At 49.9% G+C, this 23,934-nt stretch overlaps 1 protein-coding gene across 1 annotated transcript in view; it reads left to right on the top strand.

Annotated features, from left to right (window-relative positions):
* The window catches only part of POU2F3 (POU class 2 homeobox 3), a gene marked incomplete at its 3' end in the record, with an annotated part of 47,429 nt that overhangs the window by 15,944 nt on the left and 7,551 nt on the right, over positions 1 to 23,934 (top strand). Inside the window, exons 4-9 of the mRNA XM_083878140.1 lie at positions 3,223 to 3,257; positions 15,622 to 15,726; positions 17,571 to 17,673; positions 20,795 to 20,877; positions 21,041 to 21,223; positions 22,741 to 22,882. Of these exons, the coding sequence (XP_083734266.1) occupies positions 3,223 to 3,257; positions 15,622 to 15,726; positions 17,571 to 17,673; positions 20,795 to 20,877; positions 21,041 to 21,223; positions 22,741 to 22,882 (651 nt within the window). The remainder of the gene's footprint in view (positions 1 to 3,222; positions 3,258 to 15,621; positions 15,727 to 17,570; positions 17,674 to 20,794; positions 20,878 to 21,040; positions 21,224 to 22,740; positions 22,883 to 23,934) is intronic.

The following is a 23,934-nucleotide window of genomic DNA, read 5'->3' on the forward strand; positions in this document are numbered from 1 at the left end:
AAAAATCAAGTTGTTGGCTGGGCTGAAGCTCCATTAGAACGAGTGGAGTTCTGGCAGTTTGCAGCAGCGGGGAGAATCTGCTGCCACTTACACTTTTCTTTCTTTTTATCTCCTGGAGCTAGAAAAGATTAAATCTTAAGTGCAGATTGTTTGAACAGCTTGCTCCTTTAAGGAGAGAAATGACTACTGCAGTGTGAGTCCTGATGTTGACAGAAACTGGGAGGAAACTGAGGCTATTTTTATAAAGCATTTGTAGGAAAGTTACAGTTCAACTGAAAGAGGAGAGCTGTTACCCCTATCACACCCAAACCTTGGCTCCAAGCTGCAATCCCTTAAAATTAACATTTACTGAAACACAAAAAAAAAAAAAAAAAAAAAAAAAAAAAAAAAAAAAAAAAAAAAAGGGAGAGGGGGGTGCAGATTTGTTTGCAAATGAATCTGCCCAAACACTCGTTGGTCCTGCAGAGATTTGTGTATCCAGCTCCCATTTACATAACCACTGGGAGCAGAAATCACCCCTCCCTGTTTTAAATCTCTCCCTCTTGGACATCTGAGGCTGAGCTGGTTGCCCCTGGGTCCCTTTGGAGTCAGCCAGCAGGAATAGTCATCTCCAGAGGGCCATCGGTGCAGGGAGATGGGCGGCTCAGATAGGAGCAGGAATGGCCTCTGGAGGTGCCTCCTGCTCCTTCTGTCTGCCCAGGCAGCCCCGGGCAGCTCCCTCACACTCACTCACTGCCAGCTCCAGGAATATTTGCTCAGCTGGCACAGAATTCCTGGATTTGGGAGCTCCTGAACCCCCCGTGTTGATCCGCAGGGAGGTGGAGGATGCTGAGTGTGGCTTTGCAGGAGGGAAGGTCCCAGTGTGTGAGCTCTACCTGCTTGTGCAGGGAGGGAGAAGCCAGAGGAGGGGAAGGGCCGTGCTGGAGGATGTGGGGCTGTGCAGGGAGGCTCAGTTCCAGCTCTGCCTCCCGGGTTCCAAGTTTTGGGGTGAAGGGTGGTGACTCAGCCACCGTCACCGGGACCCAGGGATTCCCCTGCAGCCTTTGGATCTTGCCTCATCACCAGGAGCTCCTGTCTCCAAGAAACCAGGAGATTACCTTTTCCTTCCTGTTCTATTTTAGCAGCTGGGAACTTTTATTTCCTCCTTCCCTCCTTGGCTTTGCTTCCCTTCAGCTGCTGCCTCCAGATCTCATCAAACACCCCCCTGCACACACACACACACACACACACACACACACACACACACACAGCCCGTGGGGGTTTCAAAGGTAGAAACTGCAGGCCTTGAAGAAGCTCCCGCGGTCCTGCTCAGGTGTGTGGATGCTGATTGTGATCATCCATTAGCACTATCAGCATTCCCATCGCTGGATGTGCCCTCCTTGGCTCTTGGGCTGGAAAGGAGCTGGAAGGCAATGAATGAACCCCATTCCTGGGGAGGGAGCAGCTGGAGAGAGCTGGACAGGGAGCACAGGGGGCTGGAGAGAGGGAATATCACAGAGGGGGGAGAGATAAAGGGCTGAGATTGGGGAGGGGAAAAGCTGGGAGACAGCAGGATGGGAGGAAGGAAGGAAAAAATCCAGCCAGGCTGGGGGAAAAACTCAGAGCTGGTTGAGGTACAGAGGTGAGGAGATGGAGATCTCAGATTGAGGGGGAAAAGCTCAGAGATGGTTGGAGTGTGGATGGTGAGGAGATCTCAGATTGAGGGAAAAAAACTCAGAGCTGGTTGGGGTGCAGAGAGTGAGGAGATGGAGGAGATCTCAGAATTGAGAGGGAAGCTCAGAGATGGTTGGAGTGTGGATGGGGAGGAGATCTCAGATTGAGGGTGAAAAACTCAGAGATGGTTGGGGTGCAGAGGGTGAGGAGATGGAGATCTCAAATTGGGAGGGAAGCCCAGAGATGGTTGGATTGCAGAGGTTGAGGAGATGTCAAATTTGGGGGAAAAACTCAGAGCTGGTTGAGGTGCAGAGGTTGAGGAGATGTCAATTTGAGGGGCAGCAGCTCGTTCTGCCGTGGCCCTGCTCGATAGCACGGTCCCACAGCTCAGTTTCCACAGTCAGTGCTTTTTAAATGTCACGGATTAAATCTCCAGGGCTGTTTCTAGACAGCAGGCACGGAGCTCTGTTATCCCTGACTCTCCAATGTTTTGCCATCCGTGGATAATTGTACCCAGCACACTCCCCCTCAGGATCCACGCCGATTCACCTGGGAATACTCTGTGCATGGAAAAAAATACATGCTGGGATAGGAGAAAGGCTTTGTTAGTGGAGGAAAGTCCATGGGAGAGCTGGATTTGCCCTCCTGCCTGCACAGCCTCCTCCCAAGCACTTTCCAGCTCTTTGCAGGAGCCCTGAACTGCTGGAAAACACGATGTGTTGGAGCTTGATCAGATCACAGGGCACGGGCTCTGCTGCATGGGGAATGTTATCCTGGAGAAAAGAGCAGGAGCAGGAGGCCTGGGGGCTGGTGCCGGTGGGATGTGAACAGTTCCAGCCTCTTGATCACAAACTGGGCTGCCCTGGCAGGGAATGGCTTGGGGAATGTGTTGCAAAGGGAAAGGGGTGTCTTGGGGTTGCCTGTGCAGCCCGAGAGCTTCGTGGAATCCCTTAAAGCGTTCGGCTCTGCGGAGAGCACAGCCTCGGCTCTGTGATGTTCTTGATGAATTTGGCAGGTGTGATGGTGGAGGGGGGGGATGTTTATCATCAAAGGGGAATGAGTGAGGGCCTGTGCGGTACCTTCAGGCTGAAACCTGTCTGATTTTTCCCCCTGTGCCTGCCAATCTCTTTTGGAATCAAGGAGACGCCTCTTGAGCACAACCCCACGGCACCCTGTGTTCCTCCAGCCATCCCGCAATTCCCGGTGCCACGCGGGTCCCCCAGGTCCTGCAGGGCTGAGCAGCCCCGGCCCCTGTTTGCTGCCCCTTCCCACAGCCAGCCCTGGATCTCCCAGGGGATTTGTGATGTCCTCCAGCTCACCTCTGCTGGAATCTCCCCCACCCTTGGCCGGGTTATCTCCCAGGCAGGAGCACTTTTATTATCCCTCAGCAAAGGCTGGCACCACCTGAAGGCTGCAGGAAGCCTTCATCCCTCCATTCCTGCACCTTCCTCCTCCTCTCCTGGCTCTCCCAGGGCCAGATTTTTTGCTCATGTGTGTTCCAAGTTGTGAAAAGCTCCCACCAGTGGTGTCGTTAATACTGAGATGTTTTTTCTCTTTGTTTCATTGTAGGGAATGAACAGAATGGGCTGGATTTTAACAGGCAGGTAAGATGCTCCCTGGCTTGCCAGGTGTTCTCATTTCTTGCTGGTTTTTCACTTGCTCATCGTGCTGCAGCTCCTGCAGAGAGATAAAAACTGTGAGGTCAGAAGCTGCCATTAAAGCGACCACAGAACTCCCTCCCAGTTCCCCTTGTGGGATCCAGTGACAGATTTCACCTCTGCTTTCCCTCTCCCTAATTCATAGAAGTTCAGCTAATTACAGAGTTCCTCTAAATGACCATTTGCTTGTGGGGTTTTCTGGCTTTTAAAATTTTTTTAATATTTATCATCATTTAGAAAAACAGAAAGCGCTTCAGTCCTGGTGCAGGAGTACAAATCCCTCCCCAAAGCCCCAGTGCTGTGACACTGGCACTGGCAGTGCTGGGGTGTGCAGGGACAAAGGCACAGGGCTGGCACCAAAAAATGAGCTGGTTTGAGGTCTTGGAGTGCACAGGTGAAATCCCTGTCTGCAAGGCAGCAGGGAAAGGGACAGCAGGTAAAAATATGGGGCAAAGAACCCCCAAAGGAGCAGCTGAGGGGCCACATCCCTGCTGTGTGTGCCCTTCTCCCTCTGCTTCATCCAGCTAAAAGCATTCCCTGGCTCAGTGAGGGCCTGCAGACCTTCCTGTGGGGCTCTAAAAATCCCTGGGTGCCACATCAGGAGGTGACAGCCCTTGGATCTGTGCAGACACTGGACACTGCTGCAGGCTGGGGAGGCACAGGGTGCCCAGACAAGTGTCCAAGGCCAGGTTGGAGCAGCCTGGGATGGTGGAAGGTGTCCCTGGAAGGTAGAATGGGATGAACTCTAAGGTTCCTTCCTGCCCAAGCCATTCTGAGATTTTAGGAAAATGCTCTCTGAGCCCAGAGCTGAGGCCAGCAGAGCTGCACTGGGACAGAGTGAAAAGGGAAAGGGACAGAGGAGTCTGGAGAGGCAAACTCTGCCCTGCTGCAGGACCCCAGGGTGGCTGGAGCTGCACCAGGGATGCAGAAGGGGCTGTAACTCCATGGACAGATTTGAGGTTGATGTGGCACAGCAGCCCATCCCCTTCCAACATGTACTCCCCAAATCCAGGGCTCCAACCCTTTCCAAAGGCTCCCAATGGGCATCTGCACCTTCTCCCCGTGGCCTTTTGTCCCTCAAGCTCCCCTTGGTGGCTCTGCCCGTGACCAGTGTCAGCCAGGCTGCTGTTGGTTTGTTTGCTTTGGCTGCTCCAGCTCTGGGTGGGTCTCCCTTTCCTATCAAAGGTGTCCTGACACGCTCAGCCATCTTCCAGGATCCTGGAATCCCCAGCTGCAAACAAAAAGCCCTGTGTGTGCAGCCCAGAGCACGGGCCTGCAGAGGAATCCAATCTGCTCCCCAGGGGGGATGAAAGGAAATTCCTTGCAGATAGAGAGGAGCAGGAGATCATTGCAAACTTCTCCTGTGGAAATACCAAGGTGTTGGAGATGGGGTTAATCAAGGAGAGGTGGTGGAGCAATGCTGATTTACACCCCTGCTGATCTGACCCACCATCCTCTGTATTCCTCTCAGTGATGCCGTAGAAATATCCTCCTCCTAAAAAGAAATTATGATTTTTTTTTTTTTTTTTTTTTTTTTTTTTTTTTTTTTTTTTTGAGCAGCATTTCCACTTTTATTTTCCTCCTCCTACAAAATCCGATTTGTTTATTCCAGGCTGGCTGTGTAACTGCATAGCCCAACTTAGCTGGGGGATTTATTCAGGTTTAAACAGCAAAAGGCTCTGAACCAGCTCGTTTTATTGTTTTATTTCATTTCTAATCTGCTCTGACTCCCCAGAGCCCACCAAGGGGTTTGCAGGGATGGGGATGTAACAGGCCCTGAGTGGACACAGCAAGTGGCTCTTTGTCTCCCTCTCTTGGCCCTCCCAAGGCCATGGGCAGAGCGATTTTAAATCATTATTATTTAAAATAATAATTACTATTTGAAAGTTATTGTTATTTAAAATAATAATTATTATTTTAAATTATTCTCTGGAATGAGCAGGAGCCCGGACGCACACGGGCTCCACACTCACACTGAGGGCTGACCTCAGCTGCTGGTGAATTCATCCTCAATTCAGTAAAATATATTTCAAATGACGAGGAAAAAAAAGGAAGAGAGGAGAGCTGGGAATATCAAAGTGTTTTCATGTAAAATCAGGTGCTGTGCTCTTTCATTAGGGGTGGAGGTTGGTGGGTTTTTTAATTTGGTTTGGGGTTTGAGGTTGGGTTTGGGTGTCTTTTTTTTTCCCCCCTCTTTTTCGTTAGCTTGCAATTCAAGTTTTCAAACCGAAGCCAGGGCAGGATGGTTTGAAACCCAACTCCAAACCGACTGCAGGAGCTCTCTTTGCCTTTATTTGGAGCGCTGGGCTCTAATCACTTTGAAGATCATAAATCTCACATCGCTGAAGCCTCTCCCCCAGCCTTTGTAGATGGCCTACATTTCAGGTCTGCCTCCCTGCCTGCCTCCCTCCCTGCCTGCCTGCCTGTGTGCTCCAGGCGGGATGGGAAGGGTGGAGTGACCTGGTTAGACCCCAACTCCTGCTGGGGCTGCTCTCACCCTGCACAACGGGGAGGGAGGGGAAACTCTTGCGGAGTTTGAGGTTTTCTAGCAGTTTGTGGGTCAGCCCTGCGCTTTATGAGAAAGCTCCCTCTGATCCCTCAGCCTATTTGGCAAACATTTCTCCTCTCCCCCCTCCTTTCCCTCCCCTCTTCAAACTCTCCTCCCACCTGGATGCAACAGTAATTTGTATGTGAATGAGAGGGGAAAGGGTGTGGATGGAGAAAGCAGCATCTTCAGCCTTGCCTATCTGGTTTGGCTTTTTTTTTTTTTATTTTTATTTAGCGAGTCTAATGCTGGTTGTTTCCTGTTTATGGCCAGGGAAATGCAAAGGCACAGCAATAAACTTTCACCTTGGCTGCTGGCAGGGACATCTGCCTGCTCATGGCTTGGGATGGTGGCCAGAGCGTGGCTCAGGGACAGATCTGAGTGTTGTCTCTGCCTTTTCCTGGCAAAACTCAAACCCCAGTTTGCCTCCAAAGGGAGCAGGGCAGTGCTGGGAGTGCTGGAATGGGAGATTTTCCTGGCTGCCATGTGGTGAATCCTGCCCAGGTGCTGCGGTCTCTCCAGGCCTCGGTTGGGGTTTAATTCCCCTGCTCAGCCTTTAGGAAATACTGGATTGTTTGTTTTTGTAGCTGCTCTGGAGAGCCAGGTGTCTGGAGCCGAGCCCTGGGATAATGCTGCCTGCTGGAAGACACACACGGATGGAGGCCTGATGGCTTTGGGAGGTGCCAGGGCTTGTGTGAGTGGTGTGAGGGCTGGGGCCAGGTCGCAGGGGTGTGCATCCACAGCTGGAGGAGGAGGATGCACAGTGCTGAGGCCAGGAGGGCTTTGCCAGCAGGGAAGTGATGGCAGGACCTTGTTGGTCCAGGGGGGAATGCAGGATCAGCTCTCCTTCTCCTTCTTCTCCTTCTTCTCCTTCTTCTCCTTCTTCTTCTCCTTCTCCTTCTTCTCCTTCTTCTCCTTCTCCTTCTTCTCCTCTCCAAGCCCTCGCTGCTCCCCAGAGCTGGAAGGGAAAGGGTCCCTCCTGAAATAAAGCTGGCAGGTTTTTTGTGTGAGCAGAGCTGGGCAGGATCTGCCTCTGCTCCTTATCCAAATGTGCCAGGCACTTTTCATTCCTGACCCTTGCAGGACAGGCTGCCATTTGTTTATCCAGCCTGTCATTATCATCAATCATATCAATCTCAAGGTGATCTGGCTGGGAGATCTGGCGAGGTTTGAGACAGGCAGGGAGGCACTGAGGAGCCTGAGCAGGGCCCAGCTTCAGTTCTACTGTGGGTTCTTTATTCCTGTTCTTTGCTTTACACCAATCAGGGGATGTAGTGAGGATAGAGATTTCCTAAAGGGTTCCTAGAAAGCCTTTTAGAAAGTTCTAGAAAGGAGGAATTTTCCAGGAGACCCAACTGGGTCAATTCCTCCTTTCCAAAACCAGGTCAAGCCTCCCGTGTGTTTCTGCCCTGCTCTCCCACAGGAGGTGCTGGAGGGGCTCCCTTCCCTCAGGACCTCCTTGTCCAGCTCCTCTCCCTGCTCTGCTCACATCTGACAGAGATTGCCCAAAGAAACTTTGATTCCTGAGCTCTGTGTGGGATGTGCAGCAGCTCCTTTGAGGCAGCAGGGTGAGTTATCTGTGATGTCCTGTGGGCACAGCGTGTGAGAAATTCAAAGTGGGCAAACTGCACCTGAGCTGTGAAATCCCTGGTGGCTCCTTTTCAGGGCCATTTAATAAACAGCCTGACCTTGTTTGGTACCTTCCACCCACACGTCTGAGGGCTCCTTGCTAATGGCTTCAGCATCCCTGGGAGCCTCTGGAAGGTGGGGAGGTGTCCTGCAGACACAGCCCAGAGATGCTGAGCCCTGTGATTGCAGCTGCCATCAGGGGATGTTCATGGGACAGCTGCCCCCTGGACATGGGGCTGTATTGAAATCCAGGGCCCTGCCAGAGCTGGGTTATGGACTCCCATCCTCTGATTCATCGTCTTGTGCTCAACCACAGACAAGTTCTTCCTCCCCTCCGTCCTTTTGAAGGTGCAGAGAAGGGCCCAGCTCGCCGGGTAGTTTGTTATTAATATCTGGGATGCAAAACTCCCTGCACATTTAATTTCGCTCCACCAGGGCTTCCCTCCCCCCCGGGGATCTCTCTCAGAGCTTTTCATTCCTCCCCGTGTTGTTCCCACCTCCCCCTGATCTCATGTGCTCCCTGGATGTCATCGCTGTTCCTGCTGGGCTTTTCCCCCCTCCACCCCGTGGGTAGCTCAGCTTTCAGTCTGCCCTCCACATTTCCATCCCAGTCCTGTTTTGCCCTCCTCTCAAGGGGAGGTTCACATCCTGCTTCCTTCTCCCCTCTGGGGATCAATTCAGATTTCACTCTCTCTTCTCCCCGTTGCCCCGGGGAGCATCAGCCTAAATCTTGCATCTGCTTTTCATCTCTTGAGCCTCCCCTGGCTGGAAACCAGGGCTGCCCTTGAACCTGCCTCTCCTGACACTGGATCTGAGCTGGGCTCTGCCCTGGCCTTTCCCTTTTGAAGTCTCCCTGCTCTGTCCTAGGGACAGGCTGATTGCATAAATTTGTTTGTGTGCAGGCTCCTCATTGAAATGCAGCCCTTTGGGAAAGCATCAGAGAAAGCCCTGGCTCCAGGGAAAGTCCTCTGTGTCTAAATCTGGCCCTGCTTTGCTTAGGACAGATATGCAGAGCAGGAAGGAACCCCTTCTTCAGGCTGGGTTTGTTCTGGCACCTCGGGTGAGCTCGCTGGGAATGAACTCCAAAACAGGCCAGGGGAACTTGGGAGGGGAAGGGGGATGCAATTAGGAGCAGGGATTTGGCCTTTTTAATTGCTTTTCTCAAGGGGTGGACTGAAACCACTGAATTAATTTGTTGACAACAACCCAGAGTTGGCTGGATTTTATCTGTTCCTCAACATCCAGCTGCAGTCCATTCCCAGACTCCTGCTCTGCTGCTTTTAAAGGGCAAACCTCACTTATAACGTGATTCCTACACCTGTTTCCTTGGCAAAATCCCTGCTACAGCTGTTTCAGACCTGTCTGAGAGGGAGAGACAGGGATCTTTGTGCAAATTCCCCGCTCATCCTTCAGGAAAGGCTTTCTGTGCTCACAGGGGACCAGCCCCAGTTTCAGAGATCTGTCTGAAGGGTCACAGAACTCGTTTTCCACAACAGAAACTGAGCCCAGGGCAGGGCTGTCCCTGGGCAGCCACAATCCAGCACCTTGTGAGGGCCCAGTGGCACGAACTGCTGTGCCTGGATTGTCCCTCCCAGGGAGTCACCACTACTGAGGGGAGAACTCGGAGTCCTTGAAGGCCTTTCATCTGCTGAGCTCCAAGAATTGCCCCCAAAGCTGCACACCCAGCCAGGGTGGGGCCCTGCACCCGTCCTGCACGAGGACAAGTCCCAGCACACGGAGGGGAGGGCCATGGCTTTCAAGCGAAGCCTCTAATTTTGGACATCAGAGGGCACTTTCTCCCTGCCCAGAGGTGCTGAGCTGCTCCCTGTGGGTTTATCCAGCAGGGAACCCTCCTGCCTGCTTCCCAAGCCGTGGAATTTGGGCTGGGAGAGCAGAGAGCTGAATTAATTTGAGCTCTGAGCTCCCCCAACCCTGAGACTTGATCCCTCACCCCAAATGAAACCCTGTGTGATGCTCTCTCATCTTCCTCACTCTCCCTTTCTCCTTTAATGACACTGCTCAGTGTGTTCAGTGCAATCCCTCCAGCTGCTCCTCTCCTGTCCCAGTTCCCTGGGGCGTGGCAGCCGGTGCCAAAAAACTGCCAGGGACCAACGGGAGAGGCCCGTGGAGCTGGGATGGAGCCAGCCCCAGCCTCATTCCCAGTTCATTCCTCCTAAAAGTGGGATGTGGTGGCAGGAGAATCCCTGCCAAGGGGACTGTGTGGACACTGTCCCCATGGGTGACCAACCAGGGATACCCACACAGTGCCAGGTGTTTGCATTTGTCACTGCCAGAAGGCACAGGGAGAGCTGAACAAACAGACATTCCTCTCCGTGGGCAAGGGATACATGGAAAAAAAAAATAATAATAAATAAAAAAAAAAGATATTTTTCATGCAGGGCAGATTCTCAGGCCAGAAAATCCCAATAAGGCAACTCTGGAGTGGAACAGTGGAACAGGAACGTGCTCGGGCTCCAGGGGACCTGTGTGAGCTTGCAGGAGGGCAGGGGAGAAGCCATGGAGTGGTGTGTGTGAAATCAGGGTGATAAGGAAAGGGGCAGGGATGCAGCCCAGGGTGGGAGCAGAGCAGATAAGCACGGGGGTGTGGGCAGAGGTGGAGTCCTGGAGAGCTTTGGGAGTTGGGCAAGTGAAATGGAGACAGAGAGAGAGAAGTGCAGGGAGCAGGGCTGCAACCCATAGCCAGGCTGGGGCAGGGGGTGAGGAAGGGGCAGGGGGAGTCCTGGGAGGGAGAAATCACAGCCTTGATGGTGGGAAATCATTTCCCACGCTTTGAGTGGAGCTCCTGGCCACTCTGACCAAAAAACCTGCATCTTCCCCCTCCCCCTTCCCCCAGCTTGGGATGCCCATGGGCCTGAGTATCCCTGGTAAAAGGGAAGGTGCTGTAAGTTGCTTTTTCAGTGTGTTTTGAGCAGTTGTGTGGGCCCTGAGCACAGAGCAGCTCCTGGAGAGCTCAGCAGGCTCTGGGCCTGGCCAGGACACTCCCACCTGAGCAGATGTTGGGCACCCAGGGCAGGTGCTCTTCCCACCTCTGCCTTGCCCAGCTCCACAGGTGATCATCTGAGGTTCAGCACAGCAAGGGGAGGGGGGACTTCTCTCTCTTCCCTGTTTGTTTGGAAGCAAAAATTCCAGGGAAAAGCTGTATCAGAGAGCCCACAAAGGCTGTTTGTGCTGTTTGTTTTCTCCTGTCGAGCGTGCAGCTTGGCTGCTCCCAAAGTTTTCACTTCCCACCTCTGCTTTGACTCCAGCACCACCATTTACATCCCGAGCTGAAGCTGAGGATAAACCCTATCAGATCACACCTCAATTATAAAACTCAAAGGCCCCGTGTAGGGTGATGCAGGTGTGCTGAGGTTTGGGATTGCATTTGAATTTCCCAGCGTGCTGCCACAGCTGAGCTTTAGGACAGAGCCTCTCTGGGACTCAATCCCATGCTGAATTCCTCTCTGTCACGCTGACAGCTTCCAAAAATTCCCAGAATTTTACGGAAATGTTACAGGGTGAATGTCGTGGCATCGACATAAAGGTTTTCCTGCCTTCTTCCCAGGTGTCTGTTAAGCCCTGCTGCACATGCAGGATAGTACATGTGGAAATAGTAATTGCAACCCCATTATTATTATTACTATTGCCATAATTCATTATTAGTGTGCTTTTTATTTTATGGGCCCCACGTGTGCGGGTAATTCACGGCGGAGCACTTACGCCATCGGAAGGTGGGAAGGCTCAGGGAGCTGCAGGAGCCTTGGATCCAGCTTAAAGCCTCTTTCCAGCTTAAAACCTCCTCCCTGGGCTCGAGGCAAAGGCTTTTGGGGCAGCTCGAGGCAGCCCTGCTGTGCTGGAGAGCACCTTGGGGTGACTCAGAGCATTTTTGGGGTGACTCAGAGCATTTTTGGGTGACTCAGAGCTGTGCTGTTCCTTTTCAGCGAGGGCCAGGTGCTCCAGACCCTCTGTGTGCACCTGATCCTCCTCTTCCCTCTGCTGTGGAGGGCTGGGAGTGAGTCAAACTCTTAAACTCGGCTCCGACTGCGAGATAAGGCAGATGTGGAGGCAGATAAATGTGTTTCAAAGAGGTCACCGGCTGAATGGGAGCTGCACAACAAATGGGGTTGTCTCCCATCTCCCACGAATGTGGTTCCTGCCTGATAATGGTGCTGGAGAGGGCTGGCAGGGCTTGGGTAGGAGAGATCCAAACCTGCATTTGGGGAGAGGATTGGAGGCTCTGTGTTGGTGCCGGGGTGAGGAGGATGATGAGTGTGTCACAGCAGGAGGATTCTGGGGCTGCTTTGGGGAAGTCATTGAGATTATTCCCAAACTGGGCTTAACCCACAGAGAGCTTCAGCCCAACCAGTGGGATCCAGCCTTGGATGGTGAATCTGAAGGGAATAGCAGCAGGCAGAGCTGCTCAGGAGAAACCTCCCCAATTTCCACAGCTCTGCAACATGTCTGCAGGATGTTTTCACCAGCCCAGCCTTTGCCAGAAGTTCACAGATCAGTTACAAAACAGATGTACCTTTTTTTCTTTTCTTTTTTTTTTTTTTTTTTTTTCCTCTCCCCTTCTTCCTACTGGTAAGGAAGAGTTTGTGCAGTAATTGCAGGCAGGTTGGGAGATGTTTTCTTCATAATTCTCCTTCTTATGAAATGTTTATGAAACACCTTCCACAAATCAGTTACGCAAGCGGGCTCCGGAGCTTTGATCATTTTCCATCACCCTCAATGTGTTTCTTAGTTTGTTTTGCTTTTTGTTTTCGTGTTTAGGCCAGAGATAGGTAAGAAACCATCCATCCTTGCAGCTGTTGGAGCCAACAACGGAAGGGACTCTCTCTTTTCCAGCCAGTCACCCTTCCTGTGTTTTTCACTCCGCTCGCTCGGGGGCTGACCCTGTTTTTCGAGGCTGTGAAAAAACATCCAAACATCCACTTGAGATTTGCAAGTGTGATCCGTGCCCTGGCCCAGAGGAGCTCCCGTGCCTCCAGCTGCCGTTACCTGCTCCCAGCCCTGCCCTGGGCCTCCCCTCAGGGCCCCAGGAGAAGAAGGTGCTGGAGATTCACAGCCAAGAGCCCCCGCACCTCACCCGGGCCGTTCGCAGGTCCTGCTCTTTGCCCCGCTCGTTCTTCCATGGAATGGTTTGGGTTGGGTGATCATCCCATTCCAACCCTTTGCCACGAGCAATGAAGCTTCCACCACATTGGTTTGCTTTCCTTAAATACTGTTATTTTGCTGAGTAAAGTTCAGTGGGAACAAAGTCTCTCCGTGAGTTCTCGTTCCCCTTTCCCCATCCACGATCATCCCATAAAACCAAGACCCTGAGCAATCCCAGTGGGATGTGCTCCTGCTTTTCCCCAAATCATTGTTTCTCACTTGCAATATTTCAGCAGAGCTCCCATCAAATACCCCCACGAGTTGATTCTCTGAGGATTTCATAATTTCAACCTTTTGGGATTTTTTTGGTTCCTCAAGGAAAGCTCTTCCCATATTTGCAGGCGTTTTCTGCAAATCCGCGGCAGATGCACTGGGAAAGGAGGAGGCAACTCCTCCCCTCGTTTTATTAATTCAAAATTTACATTATTTTAAGGGAGTCTCATGATATTGAGTGGCCTCGCCCACAATGTGTGTGGTTTTTTGGGGTTTTTTTGGGTTTGGGGTTTTGGTTTTTTTTTTTTCCTTAATGTACACTTGGCAATATTGCCGGTTTAGCCAGGGAAAAAACGGAGGAGCGGGATTTGCATAAAACCATCCCCAAAGTTTTCTTGGATAGATCCCCAACTCCTGCTCAGGAACAATTAGCCAGCTGCAGGCCTGTCGGGGAGAGGAAGAGGAGGGCGAGGTAAATTTGAGCCTAAACCCGATGGAAATAGGTGCGAGGGGGACGAGAAGGATTTGTCAAGAACAAACCCCACAGGTTCTCCGCCCACTGCGCAGGAGGGAGAGTTCCAGGGCCGGGGGAAGGAGCAGTGGGAGATGTTGTTGTTTTTAAATCGGGAGCCCGGTGCTTTGCCAAACCCACCTCCCGTTCTCACACGGGGCCATGCCGGGATGGGATACACACCCCTTTCTCCCTGGAGCGCCGCCAGCTCGTCCCGCTTGGCAGCTGGAAAAATTGATTTCACTTTGGGAATGGCTCGTGCCTCTTCAACACCCCACTGCTATCGGGATCACGGCTCAGGAGGGATCCAGAGCCCGGCTCTCTGAGACGCCAAAAAACTTCAATTTCTTGGGACTGCTCAGCCTTGGATGAAGCAGATAAACATTAATTTTTTTAAAATATTTTTTCTTTTTTTTTTTTTTTTGCCTCCAATGGATTCTTTTTAATGCAAAGAACATCCCTAAATCCACGTGCCTGGAGTGACTGGATGGCTCAGGGGTAACGGGGTGTCCTCCTGAGCCTTTTTGCCCGACATTCAGTGACTTATCGCTGTCGATAGCGATCGCGAAGATCTTTCCACCTGATTTTTTTTTTTTTTGTGTGTGCCCTGCCAGGCTAAGAGGGATGATCATGCCAACCTGAAAGGTAGGAAAGAGCTGGAATTCATAGCATGTCTACCTCTTGTTGCAAGGAGCAGGGATTATTGCAAAACGAGTTTCGGCGGTGTCCAGAGCTCGAGTTGTAATGAAAGGGGGTGTTGTAATCACCTTCCCTCCGAGCAGCACCTTCCAAAATGCACAGGGGAATGTTGCAGCTCCATGTTCTGGAGCCTCCTGTGATCCCATTTTCCCCTTTTCTCCTCTCATGGGGATCCATCAAACTTGGACTCGATGACTGCAGAGGTCTCTCCCAACCCAAATCATTCCGTGTATTTCTGTGCTTTGCTCAAACGGGCAGAGAAGCTCCTTCAATCCCAAAATGTTCTCTTGGGTTGGTGTTTGTGGAGCTGGATTTCTTGTCCCCCTCTGCTGGCAGGAGGGTGCAGGGCCTCGAGGCCCATCAGTGGGGCAAAGACCCTCCTCATCTTTGGGGGCTGTGGGGTTTGGAAGGGTCTGGGGGATGTTCAGTCCCAGGAGTCAGGGGGAATCTTCAGGAGTTTCAAGCCGTGTCCTCTGTAGAGTCCTCCTGGTTTTTCCTGTTTTTGGGAATTAGAGGCTGTTCCTGCATGATGAGGAATAATCTTTGTTCATGGTGTTCTCGTGCTGAGAAAAGATTCGGGTCAATGTTTTCTCAGAGGAGAGTTCTGTGTCTTTTACCTTGTGCATGGACACTCCTCTCTCACCTTTCAGGAATTAACCTAAAAACTTCCAAAATCCTCCCCTTCCTCCTGTCCCAGTCAGCACTACTGAAATATTTCACTTACTACTACTATTATTATTGTTATTGGTATTATTATTATTATCATTATTATTATTTCTTAATAAATTAATTTTTAAAAATACATTAACAAACTTAGAAATGAACATGGAGATTGTGGAATAAACCAGGAGCAAGGATTCAGTTCTGGTCCCTGGATGCATCTTTTTTTCTAAGAATGTGGATTTAAGCATCATTATCTCTTTGTGGACAAGAACTTTGCTTGAACATTAAAGCAGCTCAAGAAGACCACTGGACACCTGTGAAATTTCCCAGTTATTTTTCCACAGCTTGAACTGAGGAAGGAGATTTTCCTTCCAATTCCTTGTTGCTTTTTGGTAGAAACGGAACAAATGCATTTGGTGCCTGGAGCGCTGCATTTTAAAATCTGGAGATTTCTTTGCTTTTTTGAGGTCTTTTACTCCCTGACCTGTCCCTTCCCATCCCCTTGTACCATCCTCTGTTTTGTGCAGGGAAAAATGAGGTTTTCCATGCCCAGCCCTCCTATTGGGGCTTGAGTTGTGATCTGGAACGTGGAATTGCTCCTTGTCTTCATTAGAACTCCACTAAAGGCTTTAAACTTTGAAAAGCTGCTTGAAATTGGTTGTTTCCTGAAGTGTTTTAATTGAGCAAAGTGCCAGCCTGCCCTGGGCTTGGCAGAGCAGGAAAACTGTCCATGGGACAGAGCAGAGAACACGAGTATGGAGTGACCCTGATTTTCAGCGATGGAAACAGCAGAAAACTCCCTGAGAGGAGCCTCTGGGATCCCAGCTGCCCTCTACCCCTGCCCTTCCCTCCTCCCTGCTCCCTAATTCTACAACTCCTTTGCTCTTTTGCAGATTAAAACCGAGGACCTCAGCGACTCCTTGCAATCTGCCATCCCGCCCCGGTCGGGGCACCTCGTGCAGGGATCATCCATGATGCCAGGGAGCCAAATCGCAGGGGTGAGTGACCTGCCTGCCCTGGCAGCCCAGGGGAACAGGCTGCCCCTGGCCCCCTCCCCAAATTCCTTTGGCCAGTGGGAAAAGGAGCCTCAGAGGGTGAGGAACAGTGAGCTGGAAAAGTGAATCCTCGTCTTCCTCCTTGGCTTTTCTTGTGGGTTCAAGGGTTAGACTGGACATGTGCTGGGGTGAGATTTGCTCTGAGGGTTTGCTGAGCAGGGAATTGGAAAAGTGAATCTTCATCTTCCTCCTCAACTTTTTCTTGTAGGTTCAAGGGTTAGACTGAATAAGTGCTGGGGTGAGATTTTCTCAAACAGTTTGCTAAGCAGGGAGTTGGAAAAGTGAATCCTCATCCTCCTCCTTGGCTTTTCTTCATGGGTTCAAGGGTACACTGGACACATGCTGGGGTGAGATTTCCTTTGAGGATTTGCTGAGCAGGGAATTGGAAAAGTGAATCCTCATCTTCCTTCTCATTTTTTTCCTTGTGGGTTCAAGGGTTAGACTGGACATGTGCTGGGGTGAGGTTTCCTCCAAAGGTTTGCTGAGCAGGGAATTGGAAAAATGAATCCTCATCCTCCTCCTTGGCTTTTCCTCATGGGTTCAAGGGTACCCTGTATAAGTGCTGGGATGAGATTTCCTCTGAGGGTTTGCTGAGCAGGGAACTAGAAAAGTGAATCCTCATCTTCTTCTTCATTTTTTTCCTTGTGGGTTCAAGAGTACAGTGGATAAGTGCTGGGGTGAGATTTCCTCCAAGGGTTTTCAAAGCAGGGAATTGGAAAAGTGAATCTTCATCTTCCTTCTCAGATTTTTGTTGTGAGTTCAAGGGTAGACTGGACACGTGCTGAGGTGAGATGTCCTCTGAGGGTTTTGCTAAGCAGGGAAACCACCCCATGGTCAGGAAATCCCTCGGACTGGAAATAATTGGAGGCTGAGGCAGCACCGTGGGGAGGTGTTTGATAATGTTTGCCCAGCTCTTCCTCATTCATCAGTGTCTGGTTAATGCCATTGTCTGAGACAGGATTCTAGGCCAGATTAACTCCTAATCTGAGCCTGTTGTTGCCTCAGATTGATTTACACCAGGGAAGAAATTAATTCCTCCAGGGAAATTTTTTTCCTAAGGTAACAAAATGTGGAGTTCAGCACTTAACTCTTGTTAAATCCCAGTGGGAGTTGGATGCCAGGCGGCCACAGAGATGCTCAGTCCTCCCTTCCCTTGTTCTCACAGGAAAAGTGAAAGAAAAATCCAGGACAAACCCAGGCCAACATTCAGATCCATTATACAATTTAGGGATTCTTCAATTTCCCCCAGTCCTCAGAACAGTCCTGGGGGAAGCAGTGTTGGTGAGCTGCTGCAATTTCCTGGGTGATTTCAAGCACTTCACTCTGGAAATTCTTTATCTGAAGAAAGTGAAATCCAAGAGGTTTCGCTGTTCTAACAACCAGAGTCTGATTGCCTCAAAAAATGCCTTTATCAAGAGTTAATTTTTCCAGTGAAAAGCAGACATGGATGTCTCTATATTCACCAAATTCTCCTCCTACACTTGAAACTTTTGGACCTGCAGCTCTCCAGCCCCCAAATTCCCCAAATTCAGTGAGAATTCTTCTCCTACACCTGAAACCTTTGGATCTGCAGCCCAAAAACATCACCAAGAGTTAATTTTCCCAGGGAAAAGCAGGCAGTTCTCCACATTATTGTCTCTGCATGCACAGAATCTTCTCCTACTCCTGAAATTTTTTGGACCTGCAGCCCCCAAATCACCCAAATTCAGCCTGGATTTGTGAGGAGTTGCTGTGTGAGGAGCACAAATCTTTGAGTTTAATTGTTCCCTTTGTTTTTTTCCCTGTAGGACATGAGCTCTCTGCACACCCTGCAGCAGCTGGTGTTGCTCCCTGGGCACATGCAGTCAGTCCCACAGTTCCTCCTGTCCCAGTCTCAGGCAGGACAACAAGGTAAGAGAAAGAAAAGCTGATGTGATGCCTTTTTTTGGGTTTGCCTAAAAACAGAGGCCAGACAAAATAAAGAGAATAAAAGCAGTTCTGTTTATTGAAGGGCCTGCAGGTCCATTTAGGGCAGACAAAGCCCCCCCAGGGGCTACACCTGAAACAGGTCATGGATTTTCACACTTTTATAAATTTGGTCCATTTGCACATTGGGGGTTCATCTTCCAATTCCAGCTCCAGGTCATGAAGTCATTGAGCCCAAGTTTGCTGCCCCCAACTCCCTTTTGTTCCCATCTCTGGGGCCTGAGGCAGTGAGGGGTCCTTGATTGCCAGGCCTGGAGAGGAATTGTTGTGTCTGCCCAAAGTGGGGAAGCAGCAGCTCACAGTGTGTGTGGGGTTTGGAGTTCTGCACTAAAGAACTGCAGGGTTACAGATGGATGGAAAATAGAAAAGCTCAGATCCTGAGGCATCAGAGATGGGTAAATTTAGGGAATATCTCGTGGATATCGGGTTCTCCCAGCCTGTTCCCACAGCGATGTTCCCACCCTGGGATGATCCGGATCCCTGTGGGAAGCCCAGGCTGGGGATGCTCCTGGCCCTGAGCCTTGTGCGCTCCTCGAGTGCCACCTTGGGGCCAGCGGGGATCCCAGCCTGGAACCCGGGACAGATCCTGCCCCGCATCTCCTTGGGGAGCTCCTTCCCACCGCTCATGAACTCCACAAAGCTCATCAGAGCCCGCGCTGATCCTTTGGAGGAGGGAGGGTAAATCCAGGGAAGGGGCAGAGCAGGTCCAGCTCAGCCAGGAGCAGCTCTGGGGGGAGAGGGAGAGGTTTGGATGTTCCAAAACACAGAGAAATCCACTCCAGGAAAAGACTGAGAAAGTCTCTGTAATTCTGTTTTTACCCCCAGTATTTTTACAGCATTTCTGCCACCCCAGGGATGGGGATGGAGGATGTTTTAGGTTTTAATTCATAACCTGGCAGATCCAAGGGGACTGGGATCCTTTGCTCCTGCTCTTGATTTATCCCAGCACGGAGCTCCCTCCTCATGAGCTAAAATTCAGGATTATAACCTTAAATCTCTGCAGCTTGAACCCACTGCTTCACACACTCCAAAAGCCACTGGGGAATTTATTTCTCCCTGACAACATATAAATTTTCCTCTCTCCCAAACGGCCCTGAGTGATGGATGAAGATACTTGATGTATATTTACAAATAATTTTGAATGAGTTTGTTTGAAATACGGTCAGGACAATCTATTCCTCGCTGCCTGTTTTTATTAATGAAAAACAAACATCTTTTACTGCAAAGCAGAACTTGCTGCCTTTGACAGATCAGAATTGATCTGTTCAGTGGCTTTTTCTGGCTGCTGTGTTTGGGTGTCATCCTTTCCAGTTCCAGGCTGGACCAGGACTGGCTATTCTGGCCAGGAGGTGGATTTTTGTGCAGGACATTTCCATTTGCAGGGGTCACTGCCAGGTTTGAATGATCCTTCTGCAGGCACAGCCAGTGGGGAGTGGAAATGAAGGCTCAGGTTGGCTCTGGGGAATTTGGTTCAATTTTCTTCCTCCTGAAGGGAGGCAGAAAACATTCCAGAAGTGGAGGAATATTTTCTGGGGCCAGCAGGGAATGCCCTGAGTGCCTCCTGATTTTGGGCTGTGGGTCCAGAAATGGATTTCCTGGGCTTGGCTGGGGGCTGAGCCTTCCCAACAGGGATGTGAATTTTAGTTTGGTTGTGTTTTGAAGCTGTCAGATCAATTCCCAGGTCTGATTCCTCATCCCCCAAATCCTGGCACAGCTGAGCCAGGGCAGGGAGAGCTCTGTGAAGGTGGGAATGAGCAGCCAGGGAGATTTTGGGAATCCTGTCAGCCCAAAGATTGCTGCTGAAATCTTCATCTCAGCTGTCAGACCGGTGATTCCTGAATCCAGCCCTCCATTTCCCTCAGAGCCGGAGCTGAGGTGTTCAATCATGATTTTAAAGACTCCAAATGACAGAGCATCTGCCATGTCCCAAGGCAAAGCCATTGCAGTGATTAATTACCTGCACTGATAGAAATGTGCACCTCATTACCAGCCTGGATTTGAAATCCTGAGCTGTTCCAGCATTGGGGAAGGTTTATTCCAGCCCCAGCCTAAGTAAATAAATGGGATTGTGCACATCAGATCTAAATTAAATAAGGAAAGGCACAAAGAAAGAGAGAGGGAGTGATTGATTCTAGAGATTATCTGTTTTCCCTTTTATTAGCACAAGTCCATAAATTTCTATGGATTTCCCTGTAATTGTCAGTTATAATCAATTAAATATATTGACTTGCTCTGAGCAAGGTTATAAATCCTCACTAAATTCTGTAGGTTTCACTCACAATGGACTTGATACCAACTAAATTTCTGGGGAACTACACAACCTAATCCTGTAGGACATTCCCTCCAAGAGCTATAGGCTTGTACTTGGCAGTTTGTCAACTAAACAATCACCCAGTCTCCATAAATCCCAGGTTTTGTTGGCTTTATGGATTTCCCTTCTTTCTTCCTTTCATCATTTCATGTCAGCTCCGACACTGGGAAAGAAATTCAATTTATTTGAAATACAGTGGGGTAGGGAAGAAAGGGTCAGCAGGGCTCCCGAATGACATTTGAAAATGAAATGTAGAATTGAGAGCAGAGTGGGAGGGCTCACGAGATTAACTGGAGGATCAGGTTTTTTTTTTTAACGAGATCAAGTGGCTGAAAGTTGGAGTCAAAGGGCTCATATTGGAAATAAGACGCCCATTTTCCTAAGAGCTGCAATGATTAAGCACTGAGAGAGATCCCCACGAAGGATGTAGGAAATTCTCTGCTGTTTGTCACCTCAAATGAAGATTAGAGGTCTCTGAAACGCCTGAGAGTGACGAGTGACACGCCGGGATCAGCAAATGAGACATTTCACTTCTATCATTATTGTAACAATCCCTTCCAGGCTAAAACGCCACGGGAAGAACCTTTTTCTTTCTCACAATCCAGCTCAGATCCCGACACGTTCCTAAACAGCTGAAATTCGTGTATTTTGGGCGAGAAATAACAAATGGAGCTGTCCACTCCGAGCCTTCCTTGGTGTGTTCACTGACCAGATTCTCTTTTTTATTTTTCTCAGCTTTGCAGCCAAACCTCCTCTCCTTCCCTCAGCAACAGGGCAGCCTCCTCCTCTCCCAGCCTGGCCCCAGCCTGGCCTCCCAGGTAAGGACACACCTGAGAGCGTGCTAAACCCCACCCTGCTCCTTCAGGGAATAGCCCAGAAAAAAAAAAAAAGAAAAAAAAAAAAAAAAAAAAAAAAAAAAAAAGTGTATTTTTTTCCATTTCTGTGGCTCTGAGCATCTTTTTCTTGGGGTGTTTTGGGCAGGCTGTGGGTCGCTCTGGCCTCCCTGGCTCCTCGGTCGAACCCCACCTGGACGTCCCCCAGCACCTGCAGGTGGCAAAGCACTTGACCCCAGCGGGGGCCTCCGAGGAGCCCAGCGACCTGGAGGAGCTGGAGAAGTTCGCCAAGACCTTCAAACAGAGGAGGATCAAGCTGGGGTTCACACAGGTGAAGAGGGGAGGGCACAGGGGGGAGTTTGGGGCAGAGGGGTGTGTTGTGATCAGGACACGAGAACGACTCTCACCCATCAGGTTGTGACATGGAAAGGGATGTTTATTTTGGAATCTCAATTTATATAGTTTTTGGGCTTTGGTCAGGGATTGGAGGATGAGAGGAACATCCCTCTGACCCCAGTGGTCAAACCAGAATTCCATCAGTTTGTCCTTCCCCCTGGAAAGAATGTTGTTTACAGAACATCGGTCTTGGTTTATCTTACAATTGGTGAGAAAACTCCAGTAGAAATGAAAACAATTCAGAAGGCTGAAAAATCAGGGCGAGAAGTGTGGATGAGGGAAAGGCTGGATTAGGTAAATTTGGGTTATTTTGCAGCATTCCTTTCCAAATACACCAAGAGACAAACCCTTCCCAACACCTCACCACCACCACCTCCATATCTGCACCTTCTCCACTATTTCAGGGGTGGGGCTGTCACTGTAGGACAGGAAAGAAAGACTCCAAGTATTTCAGCAGGCAAAGAGCACAGAAAAAGATTTATTGTCTAATTCTCACTACCTTTTATAAGGTGTTCCCATCCAGACTGAACATGGTTGGGGAATAGGAACGACACCTCTCTGATCCCATGGGTTAAACCAGAGAAACAGCAAAACACCACCTGGAGAAAGATTGTTCTGAGAGAGTTGTTTGCCAGGATTGTTTGGAGAAGAAACTTTCTTGAGAAATTTTTCCTTGGGAAAAAGTCAGCAGCTGCCAGCAGGCTGAAATCTCTCAGACCCAGAAATATCGAACCTGGGGGGAAAAAAATCCTCTTTCCCTGGCAGGCAGGTCATGGAAACAAGACTGAAGCTGTCCTGGAAGTGGCCTGAGGGGAAGTTTAGGCTACATTAGGAATAAATTCTTCACTGACAGAGTGATTGGGCACTGCCCAGGAGGTGCTGGAGTCACTGTTTAAAAAAAAACCAGACACGGGACTCAGTGCCATGACTTAGTTGATCAGGAGGTGTTGGGTCAGAGGTTGGACTTGATGACCTCAAAGATCTTTTCCAGGCTGGTTAACCCTGTGACTCTGTGGGGCTGTGACTGCTGGTGTGCCAATAGGACACGAAATAAAGATGTTTGACTCCAGTCAGGAGGCAGTAGAAATCAGAAGGTTTATTTACAATTCATTCAGCCCTTTTATAACAAAAACTGCACTAAAATTTTGTCACATTATTGGTCCATAGGGCTGAAAAGTCACATTATTGGTCCATAGGGCTGACACCTCTGCCATTGGCTCAGTAACAGAAATACCAAACAACATCTGCTGTTATAAAAAAGGAATATTGTTCACACAAGGTTGTTTTGGGAAAAACTGTTGAGAAGTTTCCCTTGGGAAGAGCTCAGGCTCAGGAAATATCAGGTCCACGAGCTGGGAGGGTTTCCCTGAGCTCAGACTGGGATTTGGAGGTCCTGTCACAGCTGGGAGGGTTTCCCTGTGCTCACTGTGGGATCTGGGTGTCCCCTGGCAGGGTGACGTTGGCCTGGCCATGGGGAAGCTCTATGGCAATGATTTCAGCCAAACCACCATCTCCCGTTTCGAGGCCCTCAACCTCAGCTTCAAGAACATGTGCAAGCTCAAGCCCCTGCTGGAGAAGTGGCTCAGTGATGCAGGTAGGTGACCCCAAGGCAGAAATGCCACCAGCAGCAGAGTGTTATGCTTTATCTTCTTCTTCTTTTTTTTTTTTTTTTTTTTTTTTTTTTTTTTTTTTTTTTTTGCCAGAGTCAGGATTAAATGCTCGAGATGGTGTTTCTTGTTCTGACTCAGATGTTTATTAATTCTTATCTACATTACAGTCTCACAAACTGTGAGTTCTGCAGCACTTCCAGCTAACAAACTAAAAATGGAGCCCCCTCTCTATCTCTTTACAAGGTCTTTTCAGCACAAACTGTCCAATTATGAAATGACACCTGAATTATTTTTACTTTTAACCCAATAACCAACCACTCATGGCCCACAATGAGGATTTTTCTACCCAATTACGAAACACCACCCAGAGCCATGGAGAAGAAGGTGAAAAACAGAGGCCAGATAAAATTAAGAGAATAAAAAGCAGTTCTGTTTATTGAAGGGTCTTCAGGTACTCAGCCTATGCCCTAAATCCTCCATGTTGCTTTTTATATATATTACTGTATTCTAAACCCTTAAACTCTAAGTTTTGCACCCTGTGCTATCACACACTTCTATCCAAACCCCACACCCACAATCCCAGGGCTGTCACTCAATTTTGGGAGCCTTTTCCACGGCCTCAGGTCAGTGCAGTGTTTGCTGGGGGGTCAGTGCCTGTGAGCACAGAAATCTGGAATTCTCAGTGCCCAGGGCTCCAACAGGGGAGGATCCATCCAGGAACCTCCAATCCATCCAGGAACCTCCAATCCATCCAGCCCCTCTCTGTGTGAGCTGGGAAAGCAGGGTTGTGGTGCTCAGGGATCAGCCCAGGAGGTGCAGGTGGAAAAGGAAGGGTTTCACTGGGAGGGGAATTCCCAGGATTTGGGGTGGTGTCCTGTGCTGACCTCAGAGCCACCCAACCCTCCAGGATGTCTGGGGCTCTGGTCACAGCTCAGCCAGCCCGTGACAAGAGGGTTGGTCAACATCCTTTTGTGTGAAATTCAATCGTTGGAACCCTCCTGGTCCCTGTCAGGGCAGGCTGGAAGTCAGGCCCACA

Source organism: Zosterops lateralis, assembly GCF_965231275.1.
Source record: "Zosterops lateralis genome assembly, chromosome: 25".
Classification (NCBI taxonomy): Eukaryota; Metazoa; Chordata; class Aves; order Passeriformes; family Zosteropidae; genus Zosterops; species Zosterops lateralis.